The 21,211-nt window shown below is 41.7% G+C and overlaps 2 protein-coding genes across 3 annotated transcripts; both read left to right on the top strand.

Annotated features, from left to right (window-relative positions):
* The first annotated feature begins 16,206 nt into the window (after positions 1 to 16,206).
* LOC111889725 (putative F-box protein At3g10240) lies at positions 16,207 to 17,857 on the top strand. Of its 2 annotated transcripts, XM_042898562.1 has the most exons (3): positions 16,213 to 16,383; positions 16,636 to 17,005; positions 17,323 to 17,481. In XM_042898562.1, exons 2-3 carry the CDS (start codon positions 16,637 to 16,639, stop codon positions 17,332 to 17,334), a joined length of 381 nt encoding a protein of 126 aa, XP_042754496.1. In that variant the 5' UTR covers positions 16,213 to 16,383; position 16,636; the 3' UTR covers positions 17,335 to 17,481. The 2 variants fall into 2 exon arrangements, with proteins under 2 accessions (XP_023741649.1, XP_042754496.1); XM_023885881.2 differs by having other exon boundaries at positions 16,207 to 16,383; positions 16,636 to 17,857.
* A 1,761-nt stretch (positions 17,858 to 19,618) lies between these two features.
* LOC111889727 (F-box/kelch-repeat protein At3g06240) lies at positions 19,619 to 21,064 on the top strand. Its single transcript, XM_023885883.3, has one exon. It carries the CDS (start codon positions 19,720 to 19,722, stop codon positions 20,875 to 20,877), a length of 1,158 nt encoding a protein of 385 aa, XP_023741651.1. The 5' UTR covers positions 19,619 to 19,719; the 3' UTR covers positions 20,878 to 21,064.
* Positions 21,065 to 21,211: the final 147 nt, after the last annotated feature.

Here is a 21,211-nt window from a genome sequence, read left to right as displayed (position 1 = left end):
GCGTCAATTGCGAAACTATTCCACACTCCTTGAGATAATCGTGGAATTCAAGACTTAGGTACTCTCCTCCTCGATCGGATCGAAGCATCTTGATTTTCCTGCCCAATTGATTCTCCACTTCATTTTTGAACTCTTTGAACTTTTCAAAGGTTTCTGACTTTTGCTTGATTAAGTAGATATACCCATATCTACTATAATCATCGGTAAAGGTCACATAGAAGCGGTTCCCATCCTTCGTGGTTGATCTAAAAGGTCCACATACATCGGTATGTATTAGGTCTAATAGTCCCTCACCCCTTTCACAAGTGCTCGTGAAGGGTGACTTAGTCATCTTTCCAAGTAAACAAGATTCGCATGTGTCATCTTTCCTAAGGTCGAATGACTCCAACACTCCATCCTTTTGGAGTTGGGCTATGCGTTTCTTGTTGACATGTCCAAGACGACAATGCCACAAAGATGCTTTATCCATACTAGTGGAAGAATCAATATTCAAAACATCATTTCCTAAGTTATCAACAATCATAACAGTTTCATATATTCCATTACATGGTATAGCTTCAAAGTAAAAGACACCATTTAGATAAGCCAAAATAGAACCATTCTCATTATTAAAGGAAAATCTAAAACCTTGTCTATACAAACCATGAAATGAAATGATGTTTCTAGCCATTTCTGGCGAATAGCAACAATTGTTCAAATTTAAAACTAAACTATTCTTAAGCACCAAAGAATACACTCCAATCTTGGTCACAGGCGACGATCTTCTGTTCCCCATGATTAGATTGATCCTTCCTTGCTCCACATCCCTACTTCCTTTTAGTCCCTGCACATTAGAACAAATGTGATAACCACAACCGGTGTCAAGAACCCAAGAAATAGCATGATTAGAATCGTTAGATTTTATTGCATATATACCTGCGAAAGATGGCTTGATCTTTCCTTCCTTGATGGCTTGCAGGTAGTCCGGGCAGCTTCGCTTCCAATGTCCTATCTTGTGGCAGTGGTGGCACTCTGCCTCCTTCGGGTTAGAGCAGGGCTTAGAGGGATCAACTTTTGTTCCACTAGAAGAGGAACCATCTCGGGCTTTCACCTTTCGATAGTTATTTGAAGAAGCTTTCCTCTTCTTTCCCTTCCCTTGACCAATTGCCAAGACAGGAGCAGCAGACGGATTGGGAGTTGGTGCAACAGACTTGTCCTTGAAATTGCTCTCAGCAACCCTCAAGAGACCTTGGAGCTTACTTAGAGTGACCTCCTCTTTGTTCATGTGGTAGGTCATCCTAAATTGATTGTACATCGGAGGCAAAGAGTGAAGCACCATGTCGATCGCCAAGTCTTCGCCGAAGTCAACGTTTAACTTGCGAAGGCGGTCGACATACCTTTGCATCTTTTGCAAGTGCACGGTAAGAGATTCTCCATGACCCATCTTGGCGGAAATCATGTTGGTGAAGATCTCGTAACGCTCTTGTCTCGCGTTTTGGTGGTACCTCTCCAGCAAGTCTTGATGCATCTCGTATGGATACATGTCCTCGTAGGACTTTTGGAATTCTGAGTTCATGGTGGCGATCATGATGCAATGTACTTTCGTCGCATCTCGCTCATGGGTTTCAAAGGCGGTGATCTCAGCGGGAGTAGCAATTTCGGGGTTGATTTTCTCGAGCTTCTCGTCGAGGACATACTCTTTATCCTCATAGCGAGCAATGGTGCGAATGTATCTTATCCATTCGCCAAAGTTCGTTCCATCGAAGGTGACCTTTTGGCAAAGGCTCATCAACGTGAAAGAACCAGCAGCAGCGTTGTTTGCGTTTGACATCTATAGAAAGGACAAAGATAGATTAGAACAAGAATCCCTAATTATCACCCAATAAGAAAAATTAGGGCTAGGATCCAACAATAACATTTACATACTAGAAAAGGGATGCCGTAATCCAACATGCAAATAAATTGAAGGTAAGTGAATGACGATTCACTAATTCTCCATCACAAAACTTAAACTTTTAGTCCTAAGTGTTTTTGAGAATTCCTAGGTTCGGATGAGATTCATTGAACTATTCAATGGCATGTTTAAATCTCGATATGCCCCTCTTGTTTGTGACTGGGATGCCGAGGATCACAAAGCGGGTGTGAATTACCATGCAAATTTACATGGTGCCTTCATTGTTACGATCACCTATTCGATGTGTCGGTAAACCACACACGCTCCACCGAACTATGATAAACAATGAATCACCCTCCGCCACCTTCGCTTAGAACCAATTAGTGTGCCGGTAAACCACACACGCTCCACTAACATCTTAGCAAGGTGCAAAGTGTAATTTCATGGAATTGCATCAATTCACTTTTCCTAAAGTAACTAAGATTGGGAAATTTGAAAAAGATTTAGTTACTTCGTATTTCTTATTATACTTTTAATGAGAGGATGAGGCTGCCCTATCCTACCCGTTCGGCTAACGACCCTCCACCAATCAAGCAAGCGGTGGGTGTGAGTGTACACCCATTAAGCGCCATTTTATAGGCCGCAACCTTATACCCACCTTATAGATCGGCTTCGTGAATGAGGCCTACTAGCGGTAAGACTAGCATTTAGTTATACATATATATATTATTCTAATAATGTCATATAAGTATAGGGTTGTATTTAAACTTTTCAAAATCTAGGGTTTGAAATTTAAGTTGTCTAAATTAAAGCTTTTAATCACAAATTTAAATTTCAAAACTATAGGGTAGGTTTTAAACATTTAAAAACATGGAGGATCAAATAATAAATAATTTCAATTAACAATTAATATCTTAATTATCTTTATTTGATTTATCTTTGATTTCTTTGAAGATAATTACCAAAAATAATTAAAACAATTAATTAATTATCATATAAAGAAACTAAATATTTAATTAGTTGATAATTACCTTTAACTAGATCAATATAACACTTATATTTATCAAAAAAAAACGGATTCATATTGATCTAATTAGTTTATGGTAAGTATGGATAAGATAAACACAAAGAAATCCCGAATATGGCCTTTCCTGACGCTTGGACTCGCCGAGTACACAAATGGACTCGCCGAGTCAGGCCTACTCGCCGAGTCCACTTTGGAACTCGACGAGTCAGTGACTCAAAAACCAAAAAATCGAATTTTGCAGGTTTGTTTCAGTTATACAAGCAACAATATGTAGAAAACCAATCTAGGCTCTGATACCACTGTTGGGTTTTAGCCATAAGAACTTTCCTATGTGCGCATGCAAAACCCTATTGCTTGGATCTAGGCTTTCTATCAAACATGCTTTTGAATCCAAGACTTCTAATGGCTAATTAGGTTAAACAATAACATTAATACAGATCTAGAATCATACCTTTGAGTTCCTTGTTGATCTTCTTGTCTTGGAGCTTCTAGAGTCACAATTGTCACTCCTCTGATGGTTCACAAACACCAATAGCAAGCAAGATGATTTAGGAGAGAGGAGAGGGGATGGAATTCGGCCAGAGGTTCCTTTCTTTAGGTTCTGAAAGCTTGTCCACGAATTCCACACCCCAAGGGCCTATTTATACCTTTAGACTCCTTAAGGGTTTCACCCTAAACCCTAATTGGATAATCTTCACTTAAGGCTATCCAAATCCACTCCATAGATATCCTTATGGACTATTTTGAGCTATCCTAAAGCTCTTAGAAACCGTCCAAAGTCCATCCTAATGGATTTATAGTCTAAAGTCTAACTATCAAACAATTGACAGTTTATACCCTCTTATTTAATTAATCTCTTTAAGTCACCAAATTAATACCAATTAATCTATGACTTATATTAATCAAATAGCTAAATATTATTCCTTATAATATTTACTCTCTCTTAACAAATCATCCTTCAAGTTGCTATGGTGAAGGCAACCCAAAAGGACCATGCACCACCGAATATAGTTATAGCCTTAGACACTATTCCAACAATAACATCATAAAAATAAGATAGAGGGAAAGAATTATACCCGTCACCACATCGGGTGCGGCGCATGCCTCCTCGATAGTCAGCTGAAACGTCCGGTTCCTCACTACTGGAGCCTCTGCCTTGACCTGCCAGCCATCTGTAATCTGCAGGGTAGCTGGAGCTGGCGCCTTAACCGGCGCTGATGCTGTCAATTAGGGGCAATTGGCCTTCTTGTGGCCCCTCTGGTTGCAGTGGAAACACAGCAACTCCGATGTCTGTATCACAGGTGCAGGGGCGGTACAATCCCTGCTGAAGTGCCCTAACTTGCCGCACTTGTAGCAGCCTGACTATCCCAACATGCACGCTCCCTTGTGCATCTTGCCGCATTTCCGGCAGTGGCCCCGCCCCTGTTGGCCTTTCGGCCCCGCATTTGGTCCCTTGGGCTTCTTCCCTGAAGCCCCCATAACATGCCCCTCTTCCGCCTTCCTCTTCCGGATGTGCTCCAGATCTATCTCCCTCTCCCTTGCCCTGGCAATCATAGAGTCCAGGGTAGGGCAAGCTGAAAAACTGACATGCTCCCGAATATCAACTCGTAGCATGTCATGATAGCGGGTCTCCTCATATCCTCATCACCCGCGTACTGGGGCACCAGCAACCTCCTCTCCCGGAACTTGGCGGTGATCTCCGCCACAGTCTCCGTCGTCTGTCTCATATCTAGGAACTCCCTGGCCAGCTGCTGAAGCTCGACAGTCGACGCAAACTCTTCCCTGAACCTAGTCACGAAGTCCGACCAGGTCATAGCCTCGACAGCCGAGGCTCCCAACGAGTCACCAACGGACTCCCACCAATCCCTAGCTCGATCTCTCAAACATCCTGCTACATATCTCACCTTCAACCCCTCAGGGCAGAAGCTAGTCAACTGTGTAGACTCAATGTCTGCGATCCATCGCCTGGCAGCTATGGGGTCCTTCGCCCCATGAAAATCCGGCGCACCACTGCCCCGGAAGTCCTTGAAGGATAGTGTGCGAGATCCCAACTGGCCGGATGCAATGTCGCTCCTGAATGCCCTAAGGCGATCCTCCATCAACTCCACTATCCCTTCCTTGATCGACCCAAAGATAATGGGGGTCGACTCAAGGATGCCTCTGGTGGTCTCTGACGCGATGAACTCATGTAGCCCCTCATCTACTAGCTCGGAACCTGATCCCGAACCCGATCCCTCTCCCGTACTGCCAACTGCTGGCCTCGAGCGTAGTACCACCATTCTGAAATACATAAATAATAATCGTTAGTGATACTGATACCTCTGGAGGGATCACACCTACTACAAGCTCCCTGGTCTTATCTTGGCCTTCCTCGGTTTGGGTACGGATCCTCTGCTTTCAGTAGTACGGGCCCATACTACCTTCCACATCTATCCGTACCTTCTCCAAGGACTGCCTTGACTCCACCAGGTCCCTTTCACTACCGCTGATCACTGCTATACTCATCGTAGGCTTGCCCCAGGAAAATCTCTAACTCCACCCTACCCGGTCCTCAGCTGCTGAAGGCCTCCTTGTAATGCCAATTAGTCATTACCTGAATACCATCACATGAGGCGAGGCTCAGATAATCCTTCGAGTAACAGACTTGGCTCTACAACGGTTAGACTCGGACAAGAGTTGCGCAATAGGGCCAAATCCAGCACTCTAAGATTATTCAACCCTAATCACATGTGACGTGACGTATTCACCTAATGTCTAATTCCCATCACTCAGAGTCCCACAAAGCACAAAGCAAGCAACATTCAGACAAAAGGGAACAATCTCAAGCAAATCCGTCCTCACAGAGAGAAGCTAAACTAGCATCCAATGTTAAACTCATACTATCAGGCATAACCTAAACAGGCTATCCTACTGCCGTCTACTCAATCCTAGCATGCAATTTTCATATACTGAAGCACATAAAGCAGGCACATAAGGCATCACCCTAGATCCTTAGTCCTATTCTAGCATGCTGTTCTACTGAAACTGATAAACATAACATAAGCTTGTATGGGTACTTTGGGGAATACTTACTTGAGCTCGGCCGGTCGCGCACATCACACACTTCGTTCCTTCTTAAAACTCTTTACTTAGCTTTTTAGAAAATATTTTCTTCTTTAAAATCTTTTAATCCCTCGATTTAAGTTCAGACACCCCCGAAGGTGTGTACGAATCCCTCAAACCAGGGCTCTGATACCAACTTGTAACGTCCCAAAAATACGAGCCAAAAATTTCATTTTTAAAACATACACTTAGCAAAACATTAGAAATAAAACATTCACTGATCATATCATTTCATAAAAGATGTTGTGTGTCTGGAAACCGTTTTATAAAACATAACAATGTCAGAGTACAAATCCCCAGGAAGATCTCATAGTGCGGAATACAAAGCATGTATGTGATGTGCCGCTACCGCGCCAACTCCTTCCCCTTCGAAGAAGAGGTACCTAAAACCAAAACTGAAAAATGTAAGCACGAAGCTTAGTGAGTTCCCCCAACATACCACATACCATACAATCAAATAACATACATATATTGTCAGGCATATCTGGGTGCCCGACCTACCCCTTCGGTCCTCTCGACCGGATACAGACTAGTCTATCTGGGAGCTGGCCTCCCCTTCAGTCCTCTTGACCGGATACTGACTAGCATATCTGGGTGCTGGTCTCCCCTTCGGTCCTCTCGACCGGATGCTAGCATATCTGGGAGCTGGCCTCCCCTTCGGTCCTCTCGACCGAATACTGGGGACTATTTCACCCCTACTACTACCACATAACACATATATCACATAATCTATCTAGCATGACTGGGCATGAACGACCCTTAGGCCCTATCGACCGGTATTCTGGGGGACTATCTCCCCCCCCCCCTCCCTACTGTCACTAGCACATAGCATCATATCATACTCGCACAATAACACATCACAGGTAGTAGCAACCCTAGATGAATATCACAGAGACAAACATCTATCATAAAACTCCTACTGGTGGGCCGGCATTATGGTCGTAGACCCACCGCTACTGGAAGGTAACTCACCTCAAAGTAGCTGCTGATCTGCGTGGGAACTGACTGTCTTCTGCCGCTGTTGCCCCATAAATCCTCCAGCTATAATTCACATAAAACACTCAATCAAATACTGTTAATCGACCTCATGGTAAAATGACCATTTATCCCTAACCAAGCCAAGAGTCAAGGTCAAAGTCAACTTCCAGTTAACCCGACTCGCCGAGTTGGCTTGCTAACTCGCCGAGTCCCTATTCATTTGATTGACCATAATCCCGTCTCTACTCATCGAGTGGCGTTGACTCGATGAGTTTTCTTCTAACCGATGTCCAATAGTCCTTCATCCTACTCGCCGAGTTGTATGAACAACTCGTCGAGTTCATCTTCATCCGAAGAACATGCTATGCTGAGACTCGCCGAGTTGTATGAACAACTCGTCGAGTCTGTTCTTGAGGCAAGAAGATTGCCTTGGACTCGTTGAGTTAGGGCGTTGACTCACCGAGTTACTTCATGGGTGAGTCTGGCTTCCGACTCACTGAGTCACACCCCATGACTCACTACTCCACTCCACAAACACGAAAAAGGGGAAAACTCGGGGACTCGCGACTCGACTCGCCGAGTCAGTCACATGCAAATACTATACACTCGATTTTGCTTGAATCCATCTCATGCCATACCTAGATCTGGGTTTCTAGGGCTTGATTAACACGTAAAGTTTCCAACTTTACGTGTAAATAAGCACCAATGAAAGTTTTAGGGCTCAAAATGCACTAAAAGAGTAGATGTAGGGCTTTCATGCAATATGGCTTCATAAAGGCAGTGGATCCAAGCTCCTGGAGCTCAATCATGCCTAGATCTAAAGGTTAATCGACTTATTACAGACCCTAAATCCTACCCAAGCTTGGAAGTGGATCAAGAAGAACTTTAATGGAGCTATAAGGGACTATAAGCATGAAAACAGAGGGAAACTGAGTTATACCTCAAGGGAATCACTGAGATAACACCAAGATGTATGGCCTCCTTCTTCTCTTCTTGATCTACTCTTCTTTTCTCTCAAAATCTTCAAGAAAACACACCAAAGCACTTCAATCTCACAAGGAACAAGGTTTGGACGATATAGGGAGCTCTGAGGGTGAAGGGGGTGAGGTTGGGGTGCATAAGGTTGGTTTAAATAGGGTGCAAACCCTTGGAATTTAGGGTTTCATCAAACACCGGGGACTCGCCGAGTCCAGAATATGGACTCGCCGAGTCACCAACTTAAACGTGTTCCATATCCCGTCTTTACTCGGCGATTCGGGCCTACAACTCGCCGAGTCCAAGGCTAAAAATGCAAAACACTTAGATAAATTTCACATACCAGGAACCAGGTGCTATATTAGGGTTAGTTATTTTGTTGACTAGGCAGTGTCTAGATCCGGCAGTTCGGGTGCTAGATTTACGTGTCGTCAGTATCAGGTAAGTCTCCTCACTTATTCTTACCTATGTGGTAGAATAGATGTATTTATGATGACATTTGGGTCTAGCTATTATGGTTATGTGATGCAATTTATATAAGATTGAGGTTGTTGATAGCCAACCATGGTTGCTGATAACCTACAAGGCGTGTTGTTAGCTCATTGGGACTGCTGATATTTCCCAGGGTTGCTGATAACCCATAGTTGTTTATTTATGTTCTGTTGTATGTGGTATCCTGGGGAACTCATTAAGCTTCGTGCTTACATTTGTTCATTTATATGCGGCAGGTACTTCCGAGGACCACGAGATGGCGAAGGTTTGATTGTACACATGTGTTGGGAGATTTACTACCGGGACATGTTTATGAAATCTAATATTTTTTATACTGGTTGTTTTGAGATAATTATGTAATTGATAACTTGGTTGTGAAACTCTGATTTTGTTAAATTAAACATTAAAAATTTGGTCTAAAATTTTAGGTGTTACAATTATCACACATACGATTTAGAGCTCGGGGCAGTGGTTTTCGCTCTCAAGATTTGGCACCACTATCTCTATGGTGTTCGATGTACCATCTACACTGACCATAAAAGCCTAAAATATCTTATGGATTAGCCTAACTTGAATATGAGGCAAAGGAGGTGGTTGGATGTAGTGAAAGACTATGACTGTGAGATCTTGTATCATCCGGGCAAGGCCAGTCACAGGTACCCACACCCGGCCGCACTGTGTCCGAAGACCTCGGCTCTCCCGAACAAAAAAGGGATACTAACCTCGAATCCACTCTATCTTCCAATTCTCTTTCTTAACCCCCTCTACATGAGCCTCTTTGATCATATACAATAATGGAGAGATCACCGTCATCCTTAAACAAACGTTACCAATCGGGGAACCAGTCGCCTTGCGGCTCAAAGCATCGGCCACCACGTTGGCCTTCCCTGGGTGGTATAAGATCTCACAATCATAGTTTTCATCACATCCAACCACCTTCTCTGCCGCCTGTTGAGGTTCTCCTGACCCATTAAATACTTCAAACTCTTGTGATTAGTATAAATCATGCACCGTACTCCATACGAGTAATGCCTCCAAATCTTGAGGGAAAAAAACCACTCCCCCCAATTCCAGGTCGTGAGTGGGGTAATCCGCCTCATGAGGCTTCAACTGCCTCCATGCGTAGGCTATCACATGTTCCCTTTGCATCAATACTGCGCCTAACCCTGAGAACGATGAATCACAGTATACTACCAAATCATCTAACCCCTCAGGTACTACTAGAATCGGAGCCTCGCATAACCTCTGTTTGAGGGTCTCAAAAGCTAACTGCTAATCTGTGCTCTATCGAAATGTCACATTTTTCTTGGTCAAGCGGGTTAACGGCACGGTGATCTTGGAGAAATCCCGGATGAATCTCCAGTAATAGCCCGCTAAACCCAAGAAGCTACGGATCTCGGATGCATTATTCGGTACTTCCCACCGCATCACTGCCTCAACCTTGGCTGGGTCAACCGAAATGTGCGCCCTCCTTATTGATGATGTACCCAAAAAACTGTACCTCTCGCATCCATAAATCACACTTGGAGAACTTTGCATAAAGCTTCTCCGCCCTCAGTGTCTCCAATACGTCTCTTAGATGCTGCTCATGCTGCTCCTTGGTCTTAGAATAGACCAGGATATCATCAATAAAAGCGATTACCAACCGATCCAGCATCAGTCTGCACACTATGTTCATGAGATCCATGACCGCTGCTGGGACATTGGTGAGCCCAAACGGCATCACCACAAACTCATAGTTCCCATACCGAGTCCTGAAAGTTGTCTTCGTTATATCCTCCTCTCGAATCCTCATCTGATGATACTATGACCGAAGATCAATCTTGGAAAACCAAGACGCACCCTGTAGCTACTCGAACAAATCATCGATCCTCGGTAACGGGTAATAGTTTTTCACCGTTAGCTTGTTCAGCTCTCGATAATCAATGCACGTCCTGTGTGATCCATCCTTCTTTTTCACAAACAGGATCGGATCTCCCCACGGGGAACTGCTCGGACGGATAAACCCTCGGTCTAGCAGCTCCTGAAGCTTCATAGATAGCTCCTGCATCTCGGGCGGTGCTAGCCGGTACGATGCCTTCGCTATAGGAGCGGCACCCGACACTAAATCAATGTGAAACTCCACTTGCCTCTCCAGAGGCTTTCTCGGTAACGCCTTGGGAAAGACATCCTGAAACTCCTATACAACCGGCACACTGCCCACATCCGTTGTGGGCTCAACCCTCGTATCCGAGATATATGCCAAAAATCTCGTACAACCCTGCTGCAGAAATCTCCTAGCTCTCGCAACTGAACAAATGGTTGGCCCCTGTGAGGCCCTCTCACCATGAATGATCAGTTCTCCCCCACTTGGGGTTCGAACCCTCACCAACTGGGGCTCGCAATCGATCATGGCTCTGTTGGCCCCCAACCAGTCCATCTCGATAATCACCTTCAACCCTCGCAATGGTATCAGAACTAGATCAACACAAAACCTATCTCCAAGCACATTCAGGACACAGTCCCGGTACACCCTTGCAGCACTCATAGTGCGGTCGTCTGCAATCTCAACCTTAAGCAGGGAACCCAAAGTCCATGTCGCATCTGGAACTTCTTGCTAAGTGCAAGAGATATAAACGACCGGGTAGCCCCCGAGTCGAATAGAACGTGAGCTGACATACCGTTGACCAAAAAGGTCCATATACATAAGGACAATACACACGTAAGAAATGCAAATAAATATAGAGCATGAGAATAGAATATGTACCAGCCACAACATCTGGCGCTGCCCAAGCCTCCTCGGTAGTCAACTGAAATTTACGGCTCTTCACCGCTGGAGCATCCGCCTTAGAAGGGCGGCCATCATTAATCCTCATTGTGGCGGGTACAGGCACCGCCACTGCTCCTCCCCCTCCCTGCAACCTCGGACAATCAGCCTTTTTATGGCCAGCCTGGTTGCAGTGGAAACAAATCAAGCCCTTCTTGGGGAAAATCTCTGATCACGTGGCCCAACTGGCCGCATGCGTAGTATCCCGAGCCTGCCGCCCGACAAGCCCAATGTGCGGTTTGCTGCAGTTGGCACACTGGCCACGACCATGCTGGCCTCTACTAGAAGAATATGAGGTCTTAGGCTTTTTAGGCTGACTTACTACTGTCTGTGCCTGCTCCGGCTTTCGCTTGGTGCGGAAGTCCAACTCCATTTCCCGCTCACGGGCCTTCTCCACCATCTCATTCAGGGTTTTGCACCTTGTAAAGCTCACAAACTCTTGGATATCATCCCTCGGGATGGAATGATACCTCGTCCACCTTATATCTCCGTCTGTAGCATACTGTGGGATCAACAATGCTCATTCTCAAAACATGGCAGTGATCTCCGCCACAGTCTCTGTGGTCTGCTGAAGGTCATGAAACTCCCTCACAAGTCGTTGCACCTCAAAGTCGAACCGCCTAACAAACTCGGCCCATGTCATCTCAGCCACACCGGCTGCTCCCACATGGCTAGTAACCTCTCCCCACCAGTCTCGGGCTCTGTCTCTCAGTATACATGAAGCAAACCCCACCTTCACCGCATCAGGGCATGAACTCGTGCGATGGGCGTTTTCTATGTTCGCCACCCAACATCAGCTAACAATGGGGTCCCTGACCCCAAAAAACTCCAGCACCCCACACACCTTGAACTCCTGGAATGAGGGAGTTCGTGCCCCAACCTGGCCTGTAGTATTCTCGACTCTGAATGCCCTGAGCCTCTCCTCCATAATCTCCATCATACCCTCCTTGAGCGTCCCAAAGATAACTGGGGTAGCTTCAAGGATGCCCCTCATAACCTCAGCTGCGATGAGCTCACGCAACCTCTCGCCGATGGGCTCGGTACCATCGCCCGACCCAGATCCAGATCCTAATCCTGATCCCCCAGCTCCATGTCGTGTCATCACCATACTATACTGCAATACCATAAAACATAATGATCAGGATGTCTATAGAGGGGATCCTCCCACACCGGTCCTCCTTAGAGCTTCCAGGTCTAACATTGGTTCGGGTATAGGTCTGTGCTTTCAGTAGTACGAACCGAATACTACCTTCCACACCTACCTATACCTTCCCCAAGGCTCTACCTGATAACTCCATTTCGTTCCAAAATACATCATCTTCCGCTGACTACCGCATATCTCAAACCCTAGGCGACCCTAAGATTTGCTCTACTCACATCAATCATACAAATCATAACAGGTTGCCTTATGAATGCAAATTATACAAAGAAAAGGATCAAATAGACTTTCGAATAATAGATTCTACCCTAGGACCACAACCAGACAAGGAACAGGAAATAAGGCCAAATCAATCATTCTAAGGCTATAAGCTCCTAACCGTATACAACTTTAAAAGCATACATATAGCAAGATCCATACGATTATCATAGCTCAAGCATCAGTATAACATGGCAAACATATTGGGGAACTACTTACTTGGCTCAGTCGATCATGCGCGTTGCACTCTCCTCTTTTCCAATTTCTAAAAGTTTTAAATTTTATTTTTTATTTTTGAAAACAATTTTACCATTGCCTTAGTTTGAGTCCCGACACACCCGAGGGTGTGCCTGAATCCCTCAAACCATGGCTCTGATACCAACTTGTAATGACCCAAATTTTTCAAATAATTTTTTCATTTTTAATTAGCCAATCACTCCCATAAAATGTGAAGTAACATTAACCACTGTTTTCAAAAAATCATAACATTAACATTTTATTCAAAACATCATAGTGTCCCATCAAAACAAATGTCGGAGAGTGCATGTCGCGCCATCAAGCTTTGCCCTTGCCCTTAGGCTCAGATGTACCTGAAACTAATCAACAAACTATAAGCTAAGGCTTAGTGAGTTCCCTAGAGCATACCCCACACAATCCACATAAACACACAATCATATTAGCTATAAAGCTACATATATCACAACAACCATGCATACAAACATATAGGGATGTCGTGGGCTCGTCCCCAGGGTCTTACTCCAGGATGCCATGGGCTCCACACATGGTCTTACAACTAAGTGCCATGGGCTCTCCTATGGTCTTTAATAGGAAAGCCATGGGCTCTCCACGTGGTTTGACATCCGAGTGTCATGGGCTCTCCTATGGTCTTTTATTAGGAAAGCCATGTGCTCTCTACATCGTCTTACATCCAGGTGCCATGAGCTCCCCAATGGTCTTTCATACAAGCATACTACATATACCACTAGCATATCACATATTCCATAACCAACTAGCATATCACATAACAAATAATAGGTCGGCCTTGGTGCCTTGGACCCATTGGTATGGTGAGGAGACTCACCTCTCGAATGTTGAACTGACAAGCTAAGATCAGATATATCCCACACACTGCTCCAACTCAACCGCCTATAATCGACATGTGATGAACTTGTTACAATCCCAAAATACCATAAATACCCTATAAGTCAACCCTGGTCAAGGTCAAGGTCAACAATCCATGTTGACCTCAACTTGTCGAGTGCATCCAGCAAATCGTCGAGTTCCTCCCGAATTCATTCCACTGAATCCTGAGTCAACTCACTCAGTCACCTAAGTGACTCGTCGAGTTCATCAAATGTCCAGAAAACCTAAAGTCCATTCAGACCAAAACCCTAATCCTTCACTGCACTCAATCAGAAACTCAAAAACAGGCAAACCCTACCCGACTCGTTGAGTCAACTAAGGGAATCGACGAGTTCCTTAAGTCACTTTTATGTTCAACCCTTTTCAGTAGGATCTAAGGTCCTAAACTTCAGATCCAACCTCCCTAGTGCAGATACCACATAAAGTTGCAAACTTTACTTGCATGCAAGGTCCTCCAAGGCTATAACATCAAAACTAAGCTTCCTACAAGGTTTTAGTGCATGGAAAGGGCCTAAGTTGGATAAAGTGAACAACTTTATGTCATTGGGGACCTAGAGAGGTCCAGATCTGGAACCATATCCTTGTGATAAGTCCAGATCCGAGACCCTATTTTGCACCCAAAAGTGACCATATCCTTCCATGAAATGAGATCTAAGCAAATAGAGATCAAGGTGGTAACTTTTTACCTCTAAATGGATGCTCACAACCAGTAGATGCCGAATCCCAAGCCTTCTCCTCTCTTCAAGCTCCTCAACCTTCAAGTTTCCTCCTCAAAAGCACAAGTTTTACTCTCTAAGACTCACATACACTCAAGGAAGCTCAAATATGCGACTAGGGTTTCTTTTTGGGCTTTAAATACAATGAGGGAGGCTACAAATGAGCCATAAATCCTTTAAATAGGGTACAAACCCCTAAAAATTAAGGTTTCTCTCTACCAAGTCTACTCCTCGAGTCGGGGCCTTTCGACTCGTCGAGTAGGATTTAAATCTCGCGTCCTCCTAATAGTCTCTACTTGACGGGTTGGAGCTCTCCAACTCGTCGAGTCCATGCACAAAACCCTAAGAAAATTAAATAAAATAAATAATACATGGAACAGGTGTTGCATTGGCATTCAAACCCGAAGGTTGATGGCCTGGGGTATTCTAACCTGAATTGTTGATTGGACCCATAATATGCTGTTATTGTATTTGTGTTGGTATTTTGGGGGAACTCACTAAGCTTTGTGATTACAATTTTGGTTTATGGTTTCAGGTACTTCGGTGGACAGTGGCAAACGAAGGCGTAATCGTACACATCCTTGGTTTTACAACTAATTAGATCTTGGGAAACAAAATGTTTTTGAAATGATTGTTTGTAAACATTTTTATAAAGAAATGGGTCACTTTTGAAAGGTTTAAATTTGTTAAAAATTTTGGGCTGTTATAATTTGGACTCGCAAGTGAGTTTTGGACCTTAATTATTAATTAGGGTTAGTTATTTTGTTGACTATGTGGAGTTTAGATCCGGCAGTTTAGGTGCTAGATTTACGTGTTGTCAGTATCAGGCGAGTCTCCTCACTTATTCTTACCCGTGTGGTAGAATAGTTGTATTTATGATGACCAACTGGGTCTAGCTGTTATGGTTATGCAATGTTATTTATATGTGACTGAGGTTGCTGATAGCCAACCAGGGTTGCTGCTAACCTACAGGGCGTGTTGTTGGCTCATTGGGGTTGCTGATAACCCATAGTTGTTTATTTATGTTGTGTTGTATGTGGTATCTCGGAGAACTCACTAAGTTTCGTGCTTACAATTGTTGATTTATATGTGACAAGTACTTCCGAGGACCATATGAAGACGAATATCTGATTGTACACACATGCTGGGAGATTTACTACCAGGACATGTTTATGAACTCTGATATTTGTGATACTAGCTGTTTTGAGATAATTATGTAATCGATAACGTGGTTGTGAAACTCTGATTTTGATAAATTAAAAATGAAAAATTTTGTCTAAAATTTGAGACGTTACTTTCGTATATCCAAGCCATCCAGAATTTCCAAAATGACTATGGGAATTTAAATATGAAAAATCGAATATCCCTCTAATTGGAGTTTTTAGTGAGTTGATCTCTATAGTCTTTTTACTATTTTAGACCGAAGAGGCGAAGACAATACGATCATATTTATAAAAAACTAACAACTAATATGTTAGTCTATGTAATTTTTTCAACCCATAAAAATATTCTTTAGTAATTTTTCAAAGATTGGACAAGTGTAAAATACACCCAACGGTATATTTCTGTAATTTACATTCTATATTATTTAATATATTTAATACACTTGCCTTTTCAAAAAAAAGAAAATCTATATTTAATACACCGAGACAAGTAGCCAACCCCACTCTGTTCATTGTCACAACTCCCAAGTCCCTCCCCTCTCTTCAACACAGAAGCATAAACCCTCCGAGGACTGTTTCTCCCGCCGCTTGGAATCCGAAACAAGAAAAAAGACCTCAGCGCACCGGTGCGCCCATCGCCCTGATGCTGCTGCTGCTGCTGTTGGGTCTCGCTTTTGGATCTCTCCTTTAGGTACAAAATTATTCATAATCAATGCCATCTTTACTCTGTACTTATTATATTTTTCGAAGTAAAATTTTCTTAGGTTTTGATATTTCAGATTTGTTAGTAGTAATTTGTGTTAATTTAATTTATTAATGGCAATGCAAGGAATTTTTCTGATAGGAATAGGGACATATTCTTTATAGGGTTTTGTTGCTTTGGTAATTGGTATTTCATTTCTGTTTGCGATTTATATTTATTAACCACGAATATCTTGAACAGAATGTCACTTCCAGATCAATCCATGGGAGACTTACCAGTGGAAGTCATGGTCGATATTCTCTCAAGACTTCCTGTGAAGACAATCATCCACTCCAAATGTGTATGCAAGAAATGGCTGGATATCATTTCTGACTCTTACTTTGCCAATCTTCACCTCTCGAGATCACCTACAAACCTCGTGATTCATCATAATTTAGGATTTGATACGAACGGTTATAAAAAACCAGGCACTTTAACATGGGTGGACCTTGAAGACGAACTTGATCACCACGACCCTCGCATGACCCTTGATCTTAATCTTTCACCTATTTTCCAAAATTCTCAAATACTCCCAGCAGGCTCAGTCAACGGCTTGATCTGCTTATGGCAGGTTTGTCCTAAACGTCATAACATTTACATATGCAATCCAATCACAAGAGAATATATGATCCTCCCTAGACAACGTAATTGCATAATTGTTTATTGTTTTGGTGTCGGTTTACTTACACATGAATACAAATTAATACGGATCTTCCAAAGGGGTATGCCTCCATATTCAACATCATCATCTCGTATGGGCCTATTTGAAGCTGAGGTTTACACCCTCGGAACGGGTCAATGGAGAAGTCTGGGTTGTGTACCATATTGGCTCAGTGGATCCTCTGGGCTATTTTTGAATGGCCATGCTCATTGGATTCTTGTTGACAGGGATTCTCCTGAGAAGATTTATGCTTTTGATTTTGACAAGGAGACGTTTGATTTGTTCCCATCTCCTCCCTCTTCTGAAGCTATGCGTGGAAGTTTGGGGGTGATAAACGGTTGCTTATGTCAATGTGAAAGTTTCAATTCTAAATTGACGATTTGGGTGATGAAGGAATACGGGGTTAAGAAATCTTGGCATAAAGAGGTGGTGATTGAGAGAAGTATCAGCCCTGGTCTTCCTTTGTGGTGTGTGGAACCTGTGTATGTAATTGAGGGTTTTAAAGATGGGGTTATTTTGATGGGGTCTTTTCGTGGTGTGCTATTTGTTTATTGTCCTCAGAGGAAAACAATTGTAGACTTTGTAAAATTTGATCGCTCCTTCAAATTCAATGCATGGGTTTATCGTCCTAGTTTTCATAGACTACACAACTTTGAGAATGAGAGAGTGGATGTGTTTTAAAGGTCAACAATGAACACTGATCGTCGTTTTTGTATCAAAAATAGTTGTTTTGAGTGTAGTATTTTACTATTGCCTTCTAAATTTTATTTAGTGATTTCCTATGCTTTTCTAAAAGTAATCTATTTCATCTTCAAGTCCTAACTCAAAGGCTTCAATTACAATCATATGACTATAGCATGTACGCTTTAAGGAAACATGGTTTTTACTTTTTAGTGCACCTGAATATATATAGAATTAATAACAAATACTAATATAAAATTTGTAATTGAAACGTAAAGGGTGTAAGATTGACTCCACATTATCCAAAGCGAAAGCCGAAAGAGGTTGTGTGGTCATTCTTTTTTAATGGTAAAACCTGGGTTTTCATATATGGTCATTTTCAGAATATATACTTTTTTCAAATATAGTTTTGGGACTAATTTTTTCATAGATGTCTAAGATTTTTGAAGACGTCCATCTTTGAAAATCCTTTAAATAGTGTCATTTAAAGAATTTCGCAGATGACCATTTACAAACAAAAATCATGAATATTTTCGTTCAGTAGTTCATTTTTGCTTAAATTTGTAAGTGGTTATAGGAATAGTCAGATTCTTTATAAAATCATACAATTATACACTAAAAGAAGTTTGTCATTTGCCATATTTACATTTCAAATTCTTTAGTGCATTTACAAAACACACATGATTTTTTTTAAAGCCAACTCATAAAGTAACTATCCTAATACTAAATTTGCATATCTCGTCTTAAAAAGGACTTAACCCGCGACACATTTCAATCAACCTTGATGCTTTCAGAGGCCCTAGGTGAAAAAAACAAAAAACCAAATAAGAATTTATAAAGTAATGTATTTCAATCCCTTTCCAAATCCAACCAACCAAATATGGATAACAAATCCTTCTGTGAATAATTTTTAAATATTCAAAATCTCACAAAAACAATCCACAATACAAAGTCCCGACAATCTAACATTAAATTCATCCGGTCACAAACACGACCCAACACTGTTTTATGGGCATTGGATGCCATGTTGGGTTTGGGTCTAATGTTTTAAAAACCAGTGTTTTAGTTGAACCAGTATGGTTATTGGTTTTCAGTTCAACCGGTTTGACCGTTGAGTAAACCGGTTTCTATAATTTTCATCTTTTTTTTTTGTATTTTCATACACATACATACATACATATATAAATCAAGAATTTGATGTCTACAAGTTCAAACATTAAAATACACATGAAACAAGTTGTAGATCAATCTAAATACATTAAAATAACTCATAAGCATAAGTTTTACATCAATCCACGTGCATTAAAAAGAAAATAAAGTCCTAGATAAATATAAACGCATCAAAAAACTTCATAACATTTATCATGTATTTTTATTTAGAAAAAATTTAATAAATGTGAAAAAACTATCAAAGTTTATTATGCTAAAGATTTCGGTTCCCTTATTCAATTTAACCGGTTCAACTGGTTTAATTGAACTAGTTCAACTGGATTTTTGTAAAACTGACCGGTTCGATCCGGTTCAAAAATAAATATAAAACCGGTAATAATTGAACCGCTCCTTCCTCGATTCCGATACAACCAGTTCAACCAGCCAATTCAAAACCGTTTTTTTAAAACATTGTTTGGGCTCATAATGAGTATCTAAATATATCGAAGATATTCTGATCTATATTTCTTGGGCTTTGGTCGTTCCTCTTTTGATGTAGTCAAAGATGACGACTTATTTGAAGAAACACCTTTTAGAGTCAACTATACGTATCTTCCAAGTAAATATCTTTTCCAAGTTTCCCATTATAAGAAACCAAAATTAACCACAAGATATATATATACATATCGATAACAACCATCAAACCAAACTCAATTGTTATCTTTCTTCACCACCAACCATCATCAAAATTTACCTTTTATTACTAGAAAATTATATTTATTTTCAGTCCATTCATGGAAAACTTACCGGTGGAAGTCATGGTCCATATTCTCTCAAGACTTCCTGTAAAAACAATAATCCACTGCAAGTGTGTATCCAAGAAGTGGCTGGATCTCATTTCTGACTCTTACTTTGCCAATCTTCATCTCCAGAAATCGCCTTCAAGCCTCATGATTCATCATAATTCTGAAAATGAAATGACCGATTACCATAAACCAGGCATTTTGAAGTGGGTGGAGGTTGAAGGTGAACTCGATCACCATCGTTTACACCATGACCCTGTCATGAGACTTGACCTTAATCTTGCACCCATTTTCCAACGCTCTCAAATACTCCCCGTGGGCTCAGTCAACGGTTTGCTCTGTCTCTGGCAGTTTGGTCAACGAAAAGATAACACTTACATATGCAATCCAATCACAAGAGAGTATATGATCCTCCCTAGACAACAATACTATAGAGAAGGTTATGCAATAATTGTTTATTGTTTTGGTGTTGCTTCACTTACACATGAATACAAAGTAATACGGATCTTCCAAGGGGATATACCCCCAATTAATCCAACCTCATCATCTCGCCCGAGTCTATTAGAAGCTGAGATTTACACCCTTGGCACAGGAAAATGGAGAAGTCTAGGTCATGTCGCTTACTGGCTTAATGGATTCTCTGGGCCATTTCTAAACGGCTTTGCTCATTGGATTGTTGTTGACGACGATTCCCCTGAAAAGCTTTGTGCTTTTGATTTTGAAAAGGAGACGTTTGAGTTGTTTCCATCTCCTCCTGTTGAAATTGTTGAAGAAAGTCAAATTCATTTTTACAGTTTGGGGGTTCTTAAAGGTTGTTTATGCCAATCTGATACTTTTGATTCTCAATTCACGATTTGGGTGATGAAGGAATATGGGGTCAAGAAATCTTGGTGTAGAGAGGTGATTATCAAGCAAAGTGTTAGCCGTGATCTAGATTGGTTGATGTGGGAACCCGTTTACCTGATTGAGGGTTTAAATGATGGAACTATTTTGATGGTGTATTATCAAGATAAATTGTTGGCGTATTGTCCTAAGAGGAAAACAATTGATGACACGGAAATTTTTGATCGGTATTTCACTGGAATGGCTTATCGTCCAAGCTTTCTTAAACTTCAGAACTTCAAATCAGAGAGAGTTCATGTGTTGTAAGGGTCATAAAACTGATAGTGTTAAGTCATAAAGACTAATAAAATGATCTATTCACATTAAAAAAAAAAGTTTCATAAAGACTATTTTAAACATTTTAAACCATAAGAACCATTTGTGATTTTTTGTCATAAGTAACTGATGTCACAAAGCGGCTAAAAAAATGGCTTAACCCTTTTAATAAATTTACCACTTTTTTTTCCTGATAGAAAAAAACAATCATAACCATCTATTTCATGATTGATTAAAATGTGAAATATTTTTTTTATGAAATAACACACAATTTCACAAAATATTATCTACTTCGTATAACAATTATCTTTCTTTTAAAGTCAAC

The sequence above is a fragment of the Lactuca sativa genome, chromosome 9, assembly GCF_002870075.4.
Source record: "Lactuca sativa cultivar Salinas chromosome 9, Lsat_Salinas_v11, whole genome shotgun sequence".
Lineage (NCBI taxonomy): Eukaryota > Viridiplantae > Streptophyta > Magnoliopsida > Asterales > Asteraceae > Lactuca > Lactuca sativa.
This window is presented reverse-complemented; position numbering and strand designations above follow the sequence as displayed.

Bases quoted from the DNA above. Each gene is read 5' to 3' on its own strand.
- LOC111889725 (XM_023885881.2), top strand. From the start codon at position 16,637: ATGTCACTTCCAGATCAATCCATGGGAGACTTACCAGTGGAAGTCATG.
- LOC111889727 (XM_023885883.3), top strand. From the start codon at position 19,720: ATGGAAAACTTACCGGTGGAAGTCATGGTCCATATTCTCTCAAGACTT.